We start from the raw sequence: 21,985 nt of genomic DNA, 5'->3' as shown, positions 1-21,985 counted from the left end.
CGGACAACTCCTCCAGCCAACAGAGACCGCAGGCTCGCCAGGAGAGAAGGAAAGTTTCCTTCAGACCCACTCCTTCCTGGCGACCCCACACCTCCCAGGGCAGACCGTCCAGATCTAGATCTGGACGGTCTACTTCAGCATGACTATCATCGGGCACGCGAAGGGCCTTTCCAATTGGGAGGTCGACTTCTTTCCTTCAGGGACGTTTGGCTGGCCGCCGTGGAGGACGCCTGGGTCAGGGAGGTCGTATCCTCAGGATACAAGATAGAGTTCGTCTCTCTCCCACGGGATCGTTTCTTCGAATCCCAGCCTCCAAAGGATCCAGCCTTGATCCTGGGATTCTCTACAGCTATCGCCGCTCTCCTCAGTTCCGGGGTGATTGTGCCCGTTCCCGAATCGGAGCGCTTCACGGGGTTCTACTCGAACCTGTTTGTAGTGCCGAAAAAAGACGGCGCAGTTCGACCCATCTTGGATCTCAAGCTGCTCAACAAGAGGGTCCGCCTTCGCCACTTCCGCATGGAGTCGCTTCGCTCGGTCATCGCCTCCATGGAGGAGCAGGAATTCATGTGCTCAATAGACATCCAAGATGCCTATTTACATGTTCCAATTTTCTCCGGACATCAGAAGTTCCTGCGCTTTGCGATTCGACAGCACCACTACCAGTTTGTCGCACTGCCCTTCGGTCTTGCCACCGCTCCCAGAGTCTTCACGAAGATCATGGCTGCGTTGATGGCTTTGTTGAGAGTCAGAGGCCTCGTTCTTTTCCCGTACCTAGACGATATGCTGATCAAGGCTCCCTCATTCCAACAGGCTCACCAAAGTTTGTCAATCGTCCAGGACACTCTTGTGTCGTCAACAGGAAAAAGTCCTGTCTGGTTCCTACCCAACGCCTGGTCTTTCTAGGTCTTCTGTTCGACACTCGTCGGTCAAGGGTCTTTCTCCCACAAGAAAAGATTCTCTCTCTGCAGCAGGAAGTACGATCGCTGCAGACCTCACGATTCCCATCCCTCCGTACAGCCATGAGGGTCCTGGGAAAGATGGTGGCGGCGATAGAGGCAGTTCCCTTTGCCCAATTTCACGCCAGGCCTCTCCAGCAGGCCATTCTGTCGAAGTGGAACAGGTCGCCTCGGTCCCTGGATCGCCCTGTCCATCTTTCTTACCGGATCAAGCGGTCTCTCAACTGGTGGTTGTCGTCACCTCTCATTCTATCGGGTCGATCCTTCCTTCCCATTCACTGGCAGATAGTAACCACAGATGCCAGTCTCCTCGGTTGGGGTGCTGTGTTCCGCAACCACACTGTTCAGGGTCGATGGTCGGATCGGGAATCAGCGCTACCGATCAACGTTCTGGAGATTCGAGCGATCCATCTTGCTCTGGTCCACTGGGAAAGGCTCCTCAAGGGACTGCCAGTACGGATTCAGACAGACAACGCCACAGCGGTGGCATATGTCAACCGCCAAGGGGGAACACCGAGTGTTTCAGCCCTGGCGGAGGTGTCCAAGATTCTTCGTTGGGCGGAGATTTCCGTCCCGACAATTTCCGCGGTTCACATTCCCGGCGTAGACAACTGGGCCGCCGATTTTCTCAGCCGCGAGGGTCTCGCGGCGGGAGAATGGTCCCTACATCCGGAAGTGTTTCATCTGCTCTGCCTTCGGTGGGGAACCCCGGATGTAGACCTCATGGCGTCTCGCCTCAACAGGAAAGTCCCACAATTCATGTCCAGGTCTCGGGACCCTCTGGCAGTGGGCGCCGACGCCCTGGCCGTTCCTTGGTCCCAGTTCGAACTTCCCTACCTGTTCCCTCCTCTGCCTCTTCTTCCCAAGCTGTTGAAGAAGATTAAGGCAGAAGGACTTCCGGTCATTCTCATCTCCCCGAATTGGCCCAGAAGGTCTTGGTTCGCGGACATTGTCAACCTTCTCGCGGACGCCCCCTGGAAGCTTCCAGACAGAACAGATCTGCTGTCTCAGGGTCCGATTTGCCACCCCAATTCTCGGCCGCTCAATTTAACGGCGTGGCTGTTGAGACCGAGGTTCTGAAACGAGCAGGATTTTCCGACCACGTAATTCAGACCATGATCCGAGCCAGAAAGCCATCATCTTCCAAGATTTACTACCGTACTTGGAAGGCCTATTTCACTTGGTGTGAGACCAATGACGTCGCGCCCATGTCTTTTTCACTCCCTTCAGTCCTAGCGTTTCTTCAGGCAGGATTGGATGCGGGGCTTGCCCTCAGTTCCCTGAAGGGTCAAGTTTCGGCGCTGTCCATTCTGTTTCAGAAAACGTTGGCTTCCCGTCCTCAGGTTAAGACCTTTCTTCAGGGCGTGGCTCACACGGTCCCGCCGTACTGGGCGCCCGTGGATCCATGGGATCTTAATCTGGTTCTTGAGGTTCTGCAAGGTCCGCCCTTTGAACCCCTCAGGGATATTTCCCTTTCTCTCCTTTCTTGGAAGGTAGCCTTTCTGGTGGCCATCACCTCCGTCCGGCGCGTGTCGGAATTGGCAGCTCTTTCGTGCCGCTCTCCCTTTCTGGTTCTCCACCAGGATAAGGTAGTTCTGCGGCCTCCGCCCTCGTTCCTTCCGAAGGTGGTGTCCTCGTTTCACCTCAACGAGGATATCGTGCTCCCGTCCTTTTTGTCCGAATCCAACTCATCCCCGAGAGCGGTCCTTGAACAAGCTGGACCTGGTTAGGGCGGTAAGAGTCTATCTGTCTAGGACGACTTCCTGGCGAAAGACAGAGTCTCTTTTCATTATCCCTGATGGAGCGCGGAAAGGTCACCCGGCGTCAAAAGCCACCATTGCTCGCTGGATCAGATCGGCTATCCTGGAAGCCTACCGTGTTAAGCGTCGCGGAGCCCCTCCGGGTATCAGGGCCCACTCTACTCGAGCAGTGGGTGCCTCCTGGGCGGTGCGCCACAGAGCTTCCGCACTGCAGCTTTGCAAAGCTGCAACATGGTCATCGGTTCACACGTTTGTGAAATTCTACAGAGTCCACACCTACGCTTCGGCGGACGCCAGCCTAGGTAGACGGATTCTGCAGGCCGCGGTGGTGAGTCCGCTGGCCTGATGGAAGTTTGTTTCCCACCCCAGGGACTGCTTTGGGACGTCCCAAGGTCTCTGTGTCCCCCAATAAGGCGAACGAGAAAACAGGATTTTTGGGTTGCTTACCGTAAAATCTGTTTCTCGGAGCCTTCATTGGGGGACACAGCACCCTCCCATGTTTTACAGCTCCTGTTCTTACTTTGGTTGAATGGTTACGGTTGAGTTTATGTTGTCAACCTATTCTGTTACTTCTACTGCTTTCTCACTAACTGAGGAATTCTCTGCCGGTCGGTGGGGTGTACACTGCGGAGGAGGAGCTATCTTTTTTTGTGCATAGTGGCAGCCTCCTAGTGGCAGCAGCATACACCCAAGGTCTCTGTGTCCCCCAATGAAGGCTCCGAGAAACAGATTTTACGGTAAGCAACCCAAAAATCCTGTTTTCCTTGAAAAAAATGATAAATTACTGCTACATTTTTAAACCTCCTTAAAGGCTAACAAAATATATTAGCATTTTAAAAATGGTGCTGATTATAAGGCAGACATATGGGAAATGTTTATTAATGTTTTGCTATGCTTTGACTATCTGGATTGAAGGGATAATCATTCAAAGTTTAAAAATTGCGAAAAAAATTTTTACTTTGTCAAATTTCTGATCTTTTTTTTTTTATAAATAAACACATAACATATCATACCATTATCATAAATTATAATGTGCCATGAAAAAATAAAACCCAAATTACTGGGGTTTGTTGAAGTGTTTCAGAGTTATCACCACATAAATTGACATTGGTCAGAATTTAAAATATTGGCCCCTTCACTAAGGGGTTAAAAGGTATCAATTCCCAATATTTTTCTAGCATCTTGATCCCCTGCAAAAAATTGTTAACATAGCACCAGTTTTTTAATTTTTACAAGAGTAACAGAAAAAAATGGACTGAACAATGTTGTGGAATTTCTCCAGAGTATGCTGATACCCCTTATGTGGTTGAAAACTACTGTTTGAGCCCAGAGCTCGGAAGGGAAGGGCGTCATTTGACTCCTTGAATGCAAAATTTGCTGGAAAAGATAACTGATGCCATGTAGTGTCTACAGAGCCTTTGACATGACAAAACCGCAGAGACGCCACCCCCCCCCCCCCCCCCCCCGGGGCCTAAGTGACAGAAAAACTCTTTAGGTGTTTCACATGAACTAAAACATTGTGTAAGGGGGGTAAAAAAGCCCACAAAAATGTTGCTTTTGCCCCCCAACTTTTTTTTTTTTTCTTACAACGATAACTGGAGAAAATGGAACATGCAATTTCTCCTGAGTGATGCTGTACTTTATATGTGTTGGGAAGCTGTTTGGTGCCTGGCAGGGCTTGGAAAGGAAGGCGTGCAATTTGTCTTTTGGAGTGCAAAATTGTCTGGAATCGATAGCTGATACCATGTAGCGTTTGCAGAGCCCCTGATGTGCCTAAACAGTGGAAACCCCCACAAGTTACCTTATTTTGGAAACCACATCCATCAAGGAATTTATCTAGAGGTGTGGTGAGCACCTTGAAACCCACAGGTGCTTCACAGAATTAGACTGTTCTGTGAAAATGTAAAAAAATTGAACATTTCCCAGAAAAATGTTGCTTCAGACCCACATTCAATTTTACAAGGTTAACAGAAAATGGATTCCAAAATTTGTTGTGCAATTTTTAATGAGTATACAGATACCCCATAGTGGAAAACTACTGTTTGAGCACATGATAGGAAAGAAAGGAGTGCCAATTGAACTCTGGAACGCATTTTTGACTGGAATAGATTGTGGATGCCTTGTCACAAATAGCAGAAATCCCTGCATGTGACCCCATTATTTTTTATTTTTTTTATTTTTAAACTACACCGCTTGAGGAATTCATCTAGGGGTGTAGTGAGCACTTTTAACCCTCGGGCTATTCACAGAATTGTATAACATTGGACTAATTAAATGAAAAATTACTGTTCTCCCCCCCCCCCCCCCTTAAAGTGTTGCATTGGCTGGCCCCAAGTTTTTAATTTTCAAAAGGAATAAGAGAAAATGAACAGTACGACTTGTTATGCATTTTCTCCTGAGTATGCCAATATCCCATATGTGCTCAACAACTAATTTTGCGGCACAGCGCAAAGCTCAGAAAAAGACGAGTGCCATATAGTGTACCCCTTTCACATGTAAAGTGCCATAGAATAAATGGTTCTATGGCATTCAGATTTTGCTGGAGTGGTTTGAGGGTGCCATGTCACACTGGCAGAGCCCCCCTGAGGTGCCAGAACAACAGAATCCTCTATAAGGGACCCACCCTTTTTACAAACTACACCTCTTAATGAATTTGTCTAGGGGTGCAGTTAGTATGTTGACACCATGTGCCTCACGTAATTTTGTACCATTGGGCACTGAAGAAAGAATTACATTTTTACCACTAAAATGTTTTGGCCCCAATCTTTTAATTTTCATAAGGGTTAAAGGGAATCTGTCACCCCATTTTTCGAGTGACAGCTGCTGGCACCGCCATCAGGGGCTTATCTATAGCATTCTGTAATGCTGTAAATAAGCCCCCGATGTAACCTGAAAGATAAGAAAAATGAGTTAGTTATACTCACCCAGGGGCGGTCCGGTTTTGGTCTGATGGGTATCGTCTGTCTGGCGCCTCCCATCTTCTAACGGTGATGTCCTCTTCTTTGCTGCCTGTCGTGGCTCCTGCGCAGGCGCACTGCTCTGCCCTGTTGAGGGCAGAGCAGAGTCCTGCAGTGCGCAGGCGCCTGGGAGAGGTCCGGCGGAGACTCCAGCAGCACTGGACACCTGCAGCTGCACAGCGGACACACCCTCATCCCAGCCTGCAGCATCACCCCGCTCCTGCCTCCTCCAGCAGTGACCCTGGGACCCCGCTTCACTGCAGCCACCAACCCCCGATAAGCAATAGCAATAAGACGCATGGATTATAAGAACCACAACCATTTAATTAAAAAAAAAAATCCTATTTTTAATCCTCCAAAATTTGTGGTACTTCTTATAATTCGGAGCGTCTTATAATACGAAAAATACGGTAAGTGATAAGACGTATTTATTAGTCTTTCAAAATTACTGAAAAAAAAAAAATCTATTGATGCTACATTTGTATTTGTTTTGCTGCTTTGACACCAATTTTTCTATAGAAAAAACATTTTCTTGTGGGAGATGACATTTTTCAGCAATACCATAACTATTTACGTATGACTTTCTGATCGTGTTATTCCACTTCGTATGTCGGCTATACGATGAAACTTAGTTTTTTCTATATGATTTTAATTTTTTTACAGCCTTTACAGTGGGGGTCTGTGTGACGAGAATTTTATATGTCTAGTCATTCCGGATGGCGATTTCTGGGGTACAGCTCCTGTGCCCTCACGATTGCCATGACATAGCGGCAAAGTATGACGTACTGGTGCGTCAAATGTTGGCAAAGGGTTAATGGGAATCTGTACACAGTATTTCACTCAAACTGTTTGTGTGCATGTAAATTTTAGAGTCTTGAGTTATCAAGAAATTTGCGGTCTTGACTCTAGATGATGATGGAAAAAAATTGTTTGGGATAGGATCACAGAGATTGTTAAATGTACTAAATGTCATGTTACTACAGTTTAGTGCAATGTTTAATATTGGTATTTGTTAATCTGCCTTCTAGCCTCCAAAGAAAGTTGCCAAGAAAGAGAAGGCCAGACCCAAAGTGACATCCAAAAATAAGAAAGCTGCAAAGTCATCAAACGTAAAAAAAGCCGATAGTAGTACAACTAATAAAAGTAAAAATATTTCCAAGAAAGGTAAATTTTAACTGTTAAGATTTTACTGACTGAATAACCCCTCTAAGATCTCTGAAAATCTGATGCTGTTTAATTTGCATCATGTAGTACTTTGGTGTCTGTATTTCTTTTGGTCTAGAGGTATTAGAGTACGGTAGCTATTTCTTCAGTACGCTAAGGACATGATACACCGCACGGCCGCAGGTCTCCTAAACTAGACAGCTTCATGGGCATACATGAGGCTTTTGAATTTGCGTCATGAAACCTGCGATTGGTAACTATTGTATAGCGTCTTCTTATTCTACAGCGCTTTACAGACATATCTCTGTCCGCACTTGGGTTCACAATCTAGATTCTTTATTAGTATGGCTTTGGCATGTGGGTGGAATCACACACGGATTTTGTCCTTAGTGGAATTTAAACCCAAGATAGTGGGATTTAAACACAAGTCCTCAGCTCTGCAAAGCCAAAGTGCTATTGTGTGCTAGTTACAGTATTGTAGTCACCCCAAACCCTCCCCAATGTGGCTAAAACATTGTCACTGGAGGTCATTTCCCATCGAGATGGAGGTTTGCTCAGGTTTATTCAATTTTATATCAACTGTAAATGACTTTAACCCCTTAACGTCCAATGACTGACTGTCCGTCATTGGATGCCTCCCTCTGTTCGGTGCGGGCTCCAGCAATGAGCCTGCACCTTTTCCGGGACATGACAGCTGATCTGATCAGCTGACATGTGCCCGGAACAGCCGCGAGTGAAATTGTGATTCACCCACGGCTGGTAACATGTTAAATGCCGCTGTCAAGACGCACAGGAAGCGCGTCTTCCTCCTCCCATCAGCGCCCGTGTCACATGTCCACGGGTCGCCGACGGGTTGGCATGACAACCCGGGGTCAGGAGAAAACCCCTGTGGTTGTCATTGCTGGATCGCTATGAGCGCCGCCTGGTGTTCGGCGCACATAGCAACTGAGCATTTCTGATACATAGAGCAGGGCTGTAGCCCTGCTCTATGTAGCAGATGCAATCGGACAAGTGCAGCTTCTAGCCTCCCATGGAGACTATTGAAGCATGCAAAAAGTAAAAAAAAAAAAAAGTTTTTAAAAATAGAGTTCAAATCACCCCCCTTTCGCCCCATTCAAAATAAAACCATTAAAAAAAGTTAATTATGCACATTATGTATCGCTGCGTTCAAAATCGCCCGATATATCAATATAAAAAAATAATCAAATCTGAAAACCGCGTAGTGAGAAAAAAAATCGACATGCCAGAATTACATTTTTTTGGTTGCTGCAATAAAATGTAATAACGGACGGTCAAAAGAAGATATCTGCACCAAATGGTATCAGTAAAAACGTCAGCACGGCACGCAAAAATAGGCCCTCACCCAGGCCCAGATCACGTAAAATGGAGGCGCTATTGGTCTCGGAAAATGGCAATTTTTTTTTTTTTAATAAACTTTTGGAATTTTTTTTCACCACTTAGATTAAAAAAAAACCTAGGCACATTTGGTGTCTGTGAACTCATAATGACCTGGAGAAACCTAATGGCTGGTCAGTTTTACTATTTATTGAACCTAGTAAAGAAGCCAAACAAAAAAACAAGTGTGTGATTGCATTTTTTTTGTGCAATTTCACTTCACTTGGATATTTTTTTTACCGTTTTCTGTTACACAACATGGTAAAACCAATGGTGGTGTTCAAAAGTACAACTAGTCCCTCAAAAAAACAAGCCCTCACATGGCCATTTTGGCCAAAAGATAAAAAAGTTGCGGCTCTGGGAAGAAGGGGAGAAAAAAAGAAAATGCAAAACCAAAAATACCCCTGGTCGTTAAGTGGTTAACTTGCATATGTAGTTTTAGCATTTATAAATATTACAGAATAAAAAAAACAACCTTTTTTGTCTCGTGACATATGCATGAATTGATTTTTTTTTTTTACATAGTGGCAAATGTGTTTTACAGAAAAAGCTGTTCAGTCAGAGAGTGAGGATGATAGCTCAGATGATGAACCACTCATCAAAAAGGTTAAAAAGCCACCAACTGATGAAGAGCTACGTGAAACCATAAAGGATCTTTTGTCTAAAGCAAATCTGGAAACTGTCACAATGAAACAAATCTGCAAAAAGGTACTTATCTCTGACTGGTAAAGTCATCTTTTATCTTACTCCAACCCCTCTTACATCTTTTACTAGCTGAAGAGTCCGGCGTTGCCCGGGTATAGTAACAAACTGTGGTTAGTTATAACAAATTATAATTATTATCCTCCATCCCATATACCCATCATACATATCCTCCATCCCATAGTCCCGTGCCCATATACCCATCACACATCCTCCATCCCATAGTCCAGTGCCCATATACCCATCACCCATATCCTCCATCCCATTGTCCAATGCCCATATACCCATCACACATCCTCCATCCCATAGTCCAGTGTCCATATACCCAACACCCATATCCTCCATCCCATAGTTCAGTGCCCATATCCTCCATCCCATAGTCCAGTGCCCATATACCCATCACACATATCCTCCATCCCATAGTCCTGTGCTCATATACCCATCATGCTTGTCCTCCATCTCATAGTCCAGTGCTTATACAGGGCTTTGCGTGTGGCGTGAGTATGGCTATGCGGAACACACACACACACACACACACACACACACACACACACACACACACACACACACACACACACACACACACTTTAGATATAGATAGATACCACCTGAAGAACCCGGCGCTGCCTGGGCATAGTAACTAACTACGGTTAGTTATAACAAATTATAATGAAATATATATATCTGAGTGTAGCGCCACATTCGCTATAATATCCCACATCATCCCATCAGCCAGGGCTACCGGACTACTACCCCTAATATCCCACATCGTCCCGTCAGCCAGAGCCACCTGACTACTACCCCTAATATCTCACATCACACCGTCAGCCAGAGCCACCAGACTACTACCCCAATATCCCACATCGTCCCATCAGCCTGGGGTCAGAACCCAAGCACTGAGTGGAACGGTCGTAACTTCCATACCGGGGATCCCTTTAAGAAAGGCCTGGCATCAGAACCAGAGTGCTGAGTGGATTTGCCCTGACTTCCATACCGGAGATCCCTTTAAGAGAGCCTGTGATCAGAACCAGAGCGCTGAGTGGATTTGCCCTGACTTGCATACCAATGATCCCTCAGCGCTCTGATTCTGACCCCAGGGTTCAATTCAAGGTATTTACCCTAACTTCCATACCGGGGATCCCTTTAAGAGAGACCTGGGGTCAGTACTAATGCGCAGAGTGGATTTGCCCTAACTTCCATACCAATGATCTCTTAAAGAGACCCTGGGGTCAAAAACACAGAGATGAGTGGAACGGTCCAAACTTCCATACCGAGGATCCCTTTAAGAGAGGCCTGGGGTCAAAACCAAAGCCCTGGATGGATTTGCTCTGACTTCCATGCCAATGATCCCTTTAAGAGGGAAGATGTGCCTACGGGATGGAGGATGTGTGATGGGTATATGGGCACGGGAGGGGGTATTCATTTCTGTCATGTGTTCTCTGCTCCTTTCAGAGGACAGACAATGGCTGGGAGCTTATGTTCCCAGGGATCCTAGATTTCTCCCGATATGTCAGTGTCTGCTGAGGTGTTATCAAGTTGCTCTGGTGAAATGAAAGATGCTTTGTGATTGGTTAGATAGAGAGAGATATATATATATATATATATATATATATATATATATATACTGTATAGACACACTCAGTTTTATATATGGAGATATTATATACTGTATAGATTAACAAACACTATAGTGCCAGCCAACGCTTAAGAAAATATTTACTTGTTATTTTCTCGTTCCTGGTGGCTCTTTTCTTGCAGCATTGAGAGAGTGGCTGGTCTGGTACAGCTACAGTTGTGGCTAAAAGTATTGACACCCCTGCAATTTTGTCAGATAATACTCAGTTTCTTCCTGAAAATGATTGCAAACACAAATTCTTTGTTATTATCTTCATTTAATTTGTCTTAAATGAAAAAACACAAAAAGAATTGTCCTAAAGCCAAATTGGATATAATTCCACACCAACCATAAAAAGAGGGTGAACACACGTTTTGGCACTGTTCGAAAAATCATGTGATGCTTCACTAATGTGTGTAATTAACAGCACCTGTAACTTACCTGTGGCACCTAACAGGTGTTGGCAATAACTAAATCACACTTGCAGCCAGTTGACATGGATTAAAGTTGACTCAACCTCTGTGCTGTGTCCTTGTGTGTACCATATTGAGCATGGAGAAAGGAAAGAAGACCAAAGAACTGTCTGAGGACTTGAGAAACCAAATTGTGAGGAAGCATGAGCAATCGCAAGGCTACAAGTCCATCTCCAAAGACCTGAATGTTCCTGTGTCTACCGTGCGCAGTGTCATCAAGTTTAAAGCCCATGGCACTGTGGCTAACCTCCCTAGATTTGGACAGAAAAGAAAAATTGACAAGAGATTTCAACGCAAGATTGTTCGGATGTTGGATAAAGAACCTCGGCTAACATCCAAACAAGTTCAGGCTGCCCTGCAGTCCGAGGGTACAACAGTGTCAACCTGTACTATCCGTCGGCGTCTGAATGAAAAGGGACTGCATGGTAGGAGACCCAGGAGGAACCCACTTCTTACCCCGAGACATAAAAAAGCCAGGCTGGAGTTTGCCAAAACTTACCTGAAAAAGCCTAAAACGTTTTGGAAGAATGTTCTCTGGTCAGATGAGACAAAAGTAGAGCTTGTTGGGCAAAGGCATCAACATAGAGTTTACAGGAGAGAAAAAAAGAGGCATTCAAAGAAAAGAACACGGTCCCTACAGTCAAACATGGCGGAGGTTCCCTGATGTTTTGGGGTTGCTTTGCTGCCTCTGGCACTGGACTGCTTGACCGTATGCATGGCATTATGAAGTCAGAAGACTAGCAACAAATTTTGCAGCATAATGTAGGGCCCAGTGTGAGAAAGCTGGGTCTTCCAGCAGGACAATGACCCAAAACACACTTCAAAAAGCACTAGAAAATGGTTTGAGAGAAAGCACTGGAGACTTCTAAGGTGGCCAGCAATGAGTCCAGACCTGGATCCCATAGAACACCTGTGGAGAGATCTAAAAATAGCAGTTTGGAGAAGGCACCCTTCAAATATCAGGGACCTGGAGCAGTTTGCCAAAGAAGAATGGTCTAAAATTCCAGCAGAGCATTGTAAGAAACTCATTGATGGTTACCGGAAGCGGTTGGTCGCAGTTATTTTGGCTAAAGGTTGTGCAACCAAGTATTAGGCTGAGGGTGCCAATACTTTTGTCTGGCCCATTTTTGGAGTTTTGTGTGAAATGATCAATGTTTTGCTTCATTCTCTTTTGTGTTTTTTTTTTTTTTCTTTCATTTAAGACAAATTAAATGAAGATAATACCAAAGAATTTGTCATTTCAATCATTTTCAGGAAGAAACTGAGTATCTGACAAAATTGCAGGGGTGTCAATACTTTTGGCCACTGTATCCATGTAATCCCTTGCTAAGGCTATGTTCACACGTTGCGTTTTTCCTGTATTTTTTATGCAAATTAAGGATTAGTTACGATTAGTACAGTTAAATAAGTGATGTATGAAAGTAAACATTGGCAATGCATTTTGCAGTTCAGACAATGTCTTGGGTAAAATTCCTGACTAATTCCCTGTTTTAAATTTGCAATTTTGTATATTTTTTTTCATCAACTCATGAACTTTTTTTGTTCAGAATACACTATTTTCAGACAGATAACATATTTTTCGCTTTGTAAGATGCACTTTTTTCCCCCCAAATTTGGAGGGAAAATAGGGGTGCGTCTTACAATGTGAATATAAACTTATCTGTGCTTGCCGCTGCGGGTATCCGGTGCTTGCCACCGCCGCGCTCTGTCCGCCGGGTGCTGCCGCACTCTGTCCCCCGGTGCTTGCCGCCAGGGCTGTGGAGTCGGAGTCGGTGCTCATTTTGGTGGAGTTGGAGTCAGTATAAAATGGACCGACTCCGACTCCTAAAATATATAATAAATTGGTGCAGTACCGTAGTTCAATGCAGAATGTGCTGAATATTTTTTCAAAGGAATTTGGGAAAGTTATGAAATGTCCTATAAATGACTGTTCTATTCCTGATCTAAGGCTACATTCACACACAGCGTTTTTCCTGCGTTTTTTGAGGATACGTTTTTCAGTTGCAAAAGCCGATCAGCTTTTTAAAAAACCGCATCACCTGAAAGGTTTTTGAGCTCATAGATAATGTTTTCAATAGCAAAAGCAGATTAGAAATCTGCTCTATCTACTGTATATATCCATTTATCCATATCTGTCTATCCATATCATACCACAATAAAGGACGGGCAGATAACATGAGGCATGCAGGGAAAAAGACGGACGACAGCCGTTTCGCGTACACAGACGCTTCAACAGGTCCAGGCTGTCGTCCGTCTTTTTTCCCCACATGCCTCATGTTATCTGCCCGTCCTTTATTGTGTGACCTTTAATGGTTGAATAAAGAAACACTGCACTGCAAATCTGTCAATAGATTCCAAATAGATAAATAGATATTATGTTCTATCTAAATATCTTGATTATTAATCATAGAAATGATTAAATGTCTGATGTTCACATTGTACTACAATAAATTTTTCACTTAAATATAAGCAATATATGTGGGAGTCGGAGTCGTGGAGTCGGAGTCTGTGTAAGGGAAATTGAGGAGTTGGAGTCGGAGTCGCAGGTTTGGCTTAACGACTCCACAGCCCTGCTTGCCGCCGCGCTTTGTCCCGCGCAAGCACAGATGGAGATCTCGGCACTGAAATCTCCCGAGATTTCAGTGCCGAGATCTCCATCTGCGCTTGAGCGGCGGCCATTTCCAGGAAGCAATCCACCGCACAGGCAAGCACGCATGGATGGAACGGCAGAGCCCCCCCCCCCACGCAGCATCAAGAGACAAAGCGCGGGGACATAGCACAGCGGGAGCATCGGACACCCGCAGCGGTGCGCCGCACATCAAAACACCCCCTCATCCTGGCAGCAACGTTCCACTCCTGCCTCTTCCAGCAGCAACCCTGGAACCCCACTTCCCACCACCACCGGTAAGCAATAAGACGCCTGGATTCTAAGAAGCACCACCATTTTATTAAGTTTTTTTTCTATTTTCTCCTCAAAATTTGGGGTGCGTCTTATAAAGCGAAAAATGCGGTAATTCTTTTTCCACTAAACAACTTTATCAAATTGCCCCTTTTCTAGGACATCCCACATGACAGAACAACAGTAGGTACTGCCGCTCATCCTCTAGGGACAGGAAACACATGAGCGGTTTAATGCTGCAAACACCCCTCACCCTTTCCATTTCAACCTCAGTGTTTTTCATGTCCCTAGCAGGAGATGTATGCGCATCTATGGAGATGTATGCGCATCTATCTTTTACTCTATGGAGGGGCGCCAAGCTTATATTTTGCTGTGCCAGGGGTCCTTCTGTTAGGTCAGTAGAGTGGGAATTGATTCCTGGCTTTGCTTCTTCCATTTGTGGGGGGTCTTTGCATCACGTTGCATCCCCTGGGCACACATCCGGTGACACACGAGGAGTGCATTCCATGGTGGAACACATTTCCTGTTTCCAGAGGACTTTTCCTGCGCAAGTGCATTCCAGGGTGGAACGCACTTTGTTTCAAGAGGAACACAGGAAATAGACGGCGCAGTGTGTGTTCCAGCGTGGAACGTAAGGCATTATGGAAAGTGAGCATGCCATGCACCTGGGACAAGGTAAGGCACTATAAGGGTTGTTGGTGATGTAATTGCTATACACCATCTGACCATGAATGTTGATTCTACACCGTCCGAACAATCTCTGGGCATTGTAAGATTATAATCTCATTGGCCCCGGTAACCCTCCTGCTAGTGTTTTGTTTTTGTTTTTTTGATTTTTTTTTTTTTTTTTTTTTTGTTCAATTGTAGGTTTTTAATTTTTTTTTTAAATTTAGGCCAGAAGAGCTGCTTTTAGGATCTGGTTCTTTCTCCTTCCTCCAGGAAGAAAACCAGAAGATGTCCGGCATGTAACACCAAACAGAGAGAGGCACATGAAAAGCAAAGTTCAGACTTTCAGCTTTCATTTGAGGGTATCCACATTAAAATTGGATGAAGGGTTTAGGAGTTTCAGCTCCTTAACATGTGCCACCCTGTTTTTAAAGAGACCAAAAGTAGTTGGACAATTGACTCCAAGGCTATTTCATGGACAGGTGTGGGCAATCCCTTCGTTATGTCATTCTCAATTAAGCAGTTAAAAGGCCTGGAGTTGATTTGAGGTGTGGTGCTTGCATTTGGAAGGTTTTGATGTGAAGGAAACAATCGGTCAAAGGAGCTCTCCATGCAGGTGAAAGAAGCCATCCTTAAGCTGCAAAAACAGAAAAAACCCTTTCTGAGAAATTGCTACAACATTAGGAGTGCTGGCGGCAGTGTCGGTATTGAGATGCAAGACTCGTGCGAATTTCTCGCAAGTGTGACCACTGCCTTAAAGGGATAATCATTCAAAGTTTGAAAATTGCTAACTTTTTTACATTTTTGTCAAATTTCTGATATTTTTATAAATACAAAACATATCAACCTAAATTTACCATTATCATAAAGTATAATGTGTAACAAAAAAAATCTCCAAATCAATGTGATATGTTAAAGCATTCCACAGTTACTACATAAAGTGACACTGGTCAGATTTCAAAGATTTGGGCCGGTCACTAAGGGGTTAATAGGGAAGGATTCAGGGATCACATTAGATCTAATGTGCACATTAAATTTAAAAGACACACATATGGCCATCCGTCCTGCCTGCCAACAATTCCTGAGGTTTGCACTGCAGTATCAGGCAGGGCTGTGGACTCGGAGTTGGTGTCATGGAAATTGAGTCTGAGTCGGAGGTTTGGCTTACTGACTTCACAGCCCTGGTATCGGGGAATAATCCACCAGTTCCTAGCGGTCGGCATGTCCTCGTACCTCATATTTTTACAAAAATAATCACTGAGGTGGCAGCTTTCCATAGAAGGAAAGGGGTAGTTATCGTCCCACACTTGGACCATCTTCTCTTGGTGGCAGACTCGGTGATTCATCTCATCGAGACTATTCTCACTTTAAGAAATCTAGGGTGGTTCATTAATTGGGAGAAATCCAATTTGGAACCAGACACGTGGAAAGTATTTTTAGGGGTTCTCCACTCCCATTTCAATATATCCTTTCTACCCCTTATAAAAATTGAGTAAATCCGAAACAGATTTCAATCTTTCCAGAGGAAGAAAAGGGCTTTAGTCGGGTACGCAAAGAAAAAAAAAATAGTGAATCTTACATCCCAAGTATACAATGTAGCCAGGCCCACTCAAGAGGGTTGCAGGAAGCCATTCTGACAGCCTAGAACAGACAACCATCCATACTAGACAGAAAGATTAATATATCCACAAGTCTTCACTGTCATGGTGGACGTTCCTAACAAAGCTCCAGAAAAGGGGTACTATGGCTGCTATCCCCCATTCGTCCGGGTTACTAATGATGCAAGCCAGCTGGGTTTGGAGCCGAAGTCGAAGGTCAGTACCTTCGAGGAACATGATCCCCAGAGGTGGGCAGAAGATCATCCAACTAGAGATCTATGAGCAGTATGGTAAACGCTCCAGAGGTCCCAGGACAGTCTCAGGGGTTAATATGTGAAGATCCTATCAGACAACATCACAGCAGTCTACTTTTGTCTGGCATCAGGGAGGCCTGAAAAGTCAGGTTCTGCAGAGCCTTGCCTGGCTGATATTTTGATGGCCGGAAAATGCCGTCCTTTCTATTTCGGCAGTCCACCTAAAGGACCCCCAAATCAAAGTTGTAAGAAGACAGTATGGCCCTCCGAATTAAACACGGATGTATTTCATCAGCTGACCCAGCATTTGGGTGTCCGTGTATAGACATGTTCACAACTTGGAAAAATACAAGTGATCGATTTCTTTCTTTCTCCATAAATTCAGAATCCAACCCGGAAGGAATGGATGCCCTGTCTCAAACCTGGGATGGAGATATACTATATGCTTTTCCCCCTTTTGCATTAATCCAAAGGGTCTCACAGAAAATCCAGGAAGATCGAGCCACAGTGATGCTGATCGTGACCCCTTCAACCTATTTTGGGCCAGGTTTCCCTTATTAAACCACATGGCTCTAGAGCAGTGATCCCCCATCATTTCTGCCTTGAGAGCCACAGTAAAGGGAATCTGTCACCCATATTTAGTGATATCATGTAAAGATATCACCCAATTGTGCGTCCCATAAGGATTCTATTAGGATTTTTTTATTCCCCCTGACCCCGTACCTTTGAGGCATAAATACTTTTTTTTATCTTGTTGGGGATGTATGCAAATCGCAGCGGTCCGGTCCGATAATCGTGGCTTAGTCACCTTCTCCCCCCCCCCCCCCCCTCGGCTTGCTGCACATAACCTTCATCTGTGAATATCACACATAACGTTGGTTTCCGCGCTTGCGCATTGTAAAGGCCTCCGGCGCAGTATGCTTTGTCCAACTGTGGGCAAAGCATATAATCGCTACTGCGCATGCGCCAGTATTCACCGCGGTCTATGCCCCGGAAGTCTTCACATGCAGGACACACTTCCGGGGCATAGACCGCGCTGGAAAATACTGGTGCATGTGCAGTAGCGATTATATGCTTTGCCCACAGTTGGGCAAAGCATACTGCGCAGGCGCCGGAGGCCTTTACAATGTGCAAGCGCGTAAACCAACGTTATCTGTGATATTCACAGATGAAGGGTCCCTTCATACATCAGGATATACACCTACTGCACCTGACGGCTTGGATCCTGAGTGGCATATCTGAACTCTAAGGCTACGTGCACACGCTGCGGAATGGGGTGCGGATTTGGCCACGCGGATTTTGTAAAATCCGCAGGTAAATCTGCAGGTCAAAAGACCTGTGGATTGCTCTGCGGTTTTGCCCTACAGTTTTTCATCTCTACATTGGAGGAGATGGCAAACCGCTGCGGAATCCACAGGAAGAATTGACATGTCAATTCTTTCTGTGGTTTCAAAACCGCAGGAAATCCTCACCGTCTGCACTGCGGTTTTTTATTCCCATAGGGAATAATGGTACTGTACACCGCCGCAAAAACTGCTGCGGACCCGCAGCGGCCAAATCCGCTGTGGAACCCGCAGCGTGTGCACTAGGGTGACCGCAAAAAATCGATGTCAGAATTTTGTCCGTCTGGACCCCACAAAACGATTCCCCTTTCCAGATATTGAGAGAGCCAAAATTTGAGCTCGATCAAACGATGTTAACCCGTGCCGCTCGTCGCTCAAAGTTTGAAAAAATCCAAAATTGAGGTATTTTAAGATTTAGGTATTTTGCATAGTCTGTTAGACTATAAAGAATGTGACAACAACATTGCAGAAATAGCCCTGACCAAATTTTCGAACCATTTGTGGTATTTGAATGCAGAGTTGGTGGGATTATCGTTTTTTGATCCCACCATTACAGACAATGAAAAGTTGTTAATGGCTAATAAATTGCTCAGTAGCACAGATGAACCATCAGAGCACGCTAGGGTTGTAAATCCAAAAGTTAGGAAAGAAAAATTAAGAGGTAGGAAGTAACCGACTTTAACGACCTTCTGACAAAAGATGAAGAACAAAAGCAATATGTATGTCCTGCAAGTTGTAAGCAAATGCTGAGCATTATATTCTGACGTTTCAAAAACTACTTTAACAAAAGCTCTAGAATAGATTAGATTTACTATGTAAAATTATCAACTCATGTAGGTTAGCGTGCTCTGATGGTTCATCTGTGCTACTGAGCAATTTTATTAGCCATTAACAACTTTTCATTGTCTGTAATGGTGGGATCAAAAAACGATAATCCCACCAACTCTGCATTCAAATACCACAAATGGTTCGAAAATTTGGTCAGGGCTATTTCTGCAATGTTGTTGTCACATTCTTTATAGTCTAACAGACTATGCAAAATACCTAAATCTTAAAATACCTCAATTTTGGATTTTTTCAAACTTTGAGCGACGAGCGGCACGGGTTAACGTCGTTTGATCGAGCTCAAATTTTGGCTCTCTCAATATCTGTAAAGGGGAATCGTTTTGTGGGGTCCAGACGAACAAGATTCTGACATTTTTCCCCCCCCCCATATGAGATCCGGTCACCCTAGTATGCACACACCCTAAGGTTATGTGCACATGTTGCAGATTTTGATGCGGATCCACAGCGTTTTTGGACGTGCGGGATTGCATCAAATCTGCAGTATAGTGCACAGCCAATGTTAATCAATGGTAAATTAAGAATTGCTGTGCACATGCTGCGGGAAAATCGGCGCAGATTTGCAGCGTTTTTTTCCCCGCAGCATGTCAATTCTTCGGATCCGCAGCAGCGTTTAGTCTGGCACATATATTTATCTTTATGGGTATGTTCACACATTGCAGATAACCCTGCATAATTTGCTGCGGAGAATCTGCACCTCTTGGCAGAAAACACAGGGCCAAACGCTTGTGGATTTAATCCAGAATTGATGCGGATTTTAATGCGTTTTTGCTGCGCTGATTTGTTGTGCAATTTCTCCTGAATACGCCGATACCCCATATGTGGAGGTAAACCACTGTTTGGGCGCACGGCAGGGCTTGGAAGGGAACAAGGACCGTTTGACCTTGGCTGGAATGGAGATCTGACGCCTGGTCGCGTTTGGAGAGCCCCTGATGTGCCTAAACAGTGGAAACCCCCAACAAGTGACCCCATCTTGGAAACTAGAACCCCCATGGAGCTTAACTAGATGTGTGGTGAGTGCTTTGAACCCCTAAGTGCTTCACAGAAGTTTATAAAGTAGAGCCGTGAAAATAAAAAATCATATTTTTTCCACAAAAATGTTTTCACCCCCAAAGTTCAACTTTCACAAGGGTAACAGGAGAAGTTGGACCACAAAAGTTGTTGCACAATTTGTCCTGAGTATGCCAATATCCCATATGTGGAGGGGAACCACTGTTTGGGCGCATGGCAGATCTCGAAAGGGAAGCAGTGACGTTTTGAAATGCCAACTTTGATGGAATGGTCTGAGGGCGTCGTGTTATGTTTGCAGAGCCCCTGATGTGCCTAAACAGTAGAAACCCCCCTCAAGTGACCCCATTTTGGAAACTAGACCCCCCCACCCCCACCCAAGGAGCTTATCTAGATGTGTGGTGAGCACTTTGAACCCCCAAGTGCTTCACAGAAGTTTATAACACAGAGCCATGAAAATAAAAAATCAATTTTTTTCCACACAAAATGATTTTTTTTTTAGCCCCCAATTTTTTTATTTTCCCAAGGGTAACAGGAGAAATTAGACCCCCAAAATAGTTGCGTAATTTTTCCTGGGTATGCGGATACCCCATATGTTGGGGTAAACCACTGTTTGGGCACACGTTGGGGCTTGGAAGGGAGAGGGCACCATTTGACTTCATGAACACAAAATAGGCTGGAATCAATGGTGGCGCCATGTCGCGTTTGGAGACCCCCTGATGTGCCTAAACAGTGGAAACCCCTCAATTCTAACTCCAACCCTAATCCCAGCCAGAACTATAACCCTAACCCCAACACACCCCTAACCTTAATCCCAACCATAACCCTAACACTAATCTTAACCCTAATTCCAACCCTAATAGAAAAATCTTTATTTCATTATCTGTCCCTACCTATGGGGTGACAAAGGGGGGGGTATTTTACTATTTTTTTTTTTTTTCATCTAGATCACTGTGATAAACCCTATCACAGTGATCAAAATGTACCTAGAATGAATGATTTGGCAGGCGTTTGGAAGATGGCGGCGCCCATGGACGATGCAGGAGGGACACTGGGACTCAGGAGGTACGGTGGGGGGGGGGGGGGGCAGATCGCCCGTCAGTTGTATGGGCGGGGGGGTTAATCTATGTCTCCAGCTATGGCCGATGCTATTGCAGCATCGGCCATGGCTGGATTGTGATATTTCACCAAGTTTCATTGGTGAAATATTACAATCGCTCTGATAGGCTGTTTCACTTTCAACAGCCTATCAGAGTGATTGTAGCCACGGGGGGCAAAGCCACCCCCCCCCAGGGGTGAAGTACAACTCTTCCTGTGCCTTATCAGCTGGCATGCGTGGTCGCGTTTTTTTTAATTTAACCCCTTAGTGACAGCCAATTTGCAACGCCTACGTAGGCGTCATGCAAACCTGTGCTTTTACGACCCATGACGCCTACGTAGGCCTCATGGTATAAATCGCGTTCCTGCGGGTCGGGTGACCGGGGTCAATGAAAGGTCATCCGACCCGCAGAAAGGATAAAGGATATGTTTTGGGAGTGTTTCAGAAATATAGTACATTTTTGGTAATTGCATCCTGTGGCACAATTGACTGCAAAAGCGCTGTAACATAAGACCTTAATGTTTTAAAAATACTGCTTTAGGCTAGTTTCACATTTGTGTCTTTGTGGTCTGCACATCGTGCGCAAGTAGAAACACATGCAAAAACGCATCATGCATTTTTGCATGCGTTTGCGTTTTTTATGCGCATTCGTTCTCTAGGGGTTAAAACCAGTGTCTACACATGTTTACGCCAAAACGCATGCGCACGAAAACGCAGATGTGCGCATGTGTTGTTTTTTTTACGCCTTTCGGCGGACCAAGAAATGCAACAGGTTGCGTCTGATGCGCCTAGGCGCATACCTTGAAAAAACGCATACGAATGCGTGCAAACGCATGACCATGCGCACGCCATGTTTAACATAGGGACGCATGCACATGGACACGCATGATGCGCTGCGCAAAAAACCGCTAATGTGAAACAAGCCTTAAAGATAACCTCCCTGCTCTCTTGCTGTATTTGTATTCTCCATGATATAATCAGTCTGGAGCCTTTCATTCCCTTCCCAACATGGCTATTATTTATTTAGTTTTGTGATTTCGTTTTCTCCTCCTCTTCCTCAAAGAGCCGTATGATGGCTTGTTTCTGGAGGTACAAGTTGGATTCTTGAATGAAGCCATTCATGTTATTGTGTAATGTACTGGAAAGTGTGTGTGTGGGGGTGGTGGAATTCCAAGTGTGGTGGAAAAGGCAGAAATCCACAATACTTTGATTTTCTTGATAAAACTGTGTGAGGCCTTTCTTCTTGAGCCCTG

At 44.9% G+C, this 21,985-nt stretch overlaps 1 protein-coding gene across 3 annotated transcripts in view; it reads left to right on the top strand.

The window, feature by feature from the left end:
• The window catches only part of DEK (DEK proto-oncogene), a 174,517-nt gene that overhangs the window by 136,178 nt on the left and 16,354 nt on the right, over window positions 1-21,985 (top strand). For all 3 annotated transcript variants that reach the window (XM_073566105.1, XM_073566103.1, XM_073566102.1), the window contains exons 8-9: window positions 6,702-6,837; window positions 8,777-8,940. In XM_073566105.1, coding sequence (XP_073422206.1) covers window positions 6,702-6,837; window positions 8,777-8,940 — 300 coding nt within the window. The remainder of the gene's footprint in view (window positions 1-6,701; window positions 6,838-8,776; window positions 8,941-21,985) is intronic.

The sequence above is a fragment of the Dendrobates tinctorius genome, unplaced genomic scaffold, assembly GCF_039654945.1.
Source record: "Dendrobates tinctorius isolate UK_male_01 unplaced genomic scaffold, ASM3965494v1 ptg000004l, whole genome shotgun sequence".
Lineage (NCBI taxonomy): Eukaryota > Metazoa > Chordata > Amphibia > Anura > Dendrobatidae > Dendrobates > Dendrobates tinctorius.
The sequence above is the reverse complement of the archived record's forward strand: the minus strand, read 5'-3'. Positions and strand labels throughout refer to the sequence as shown.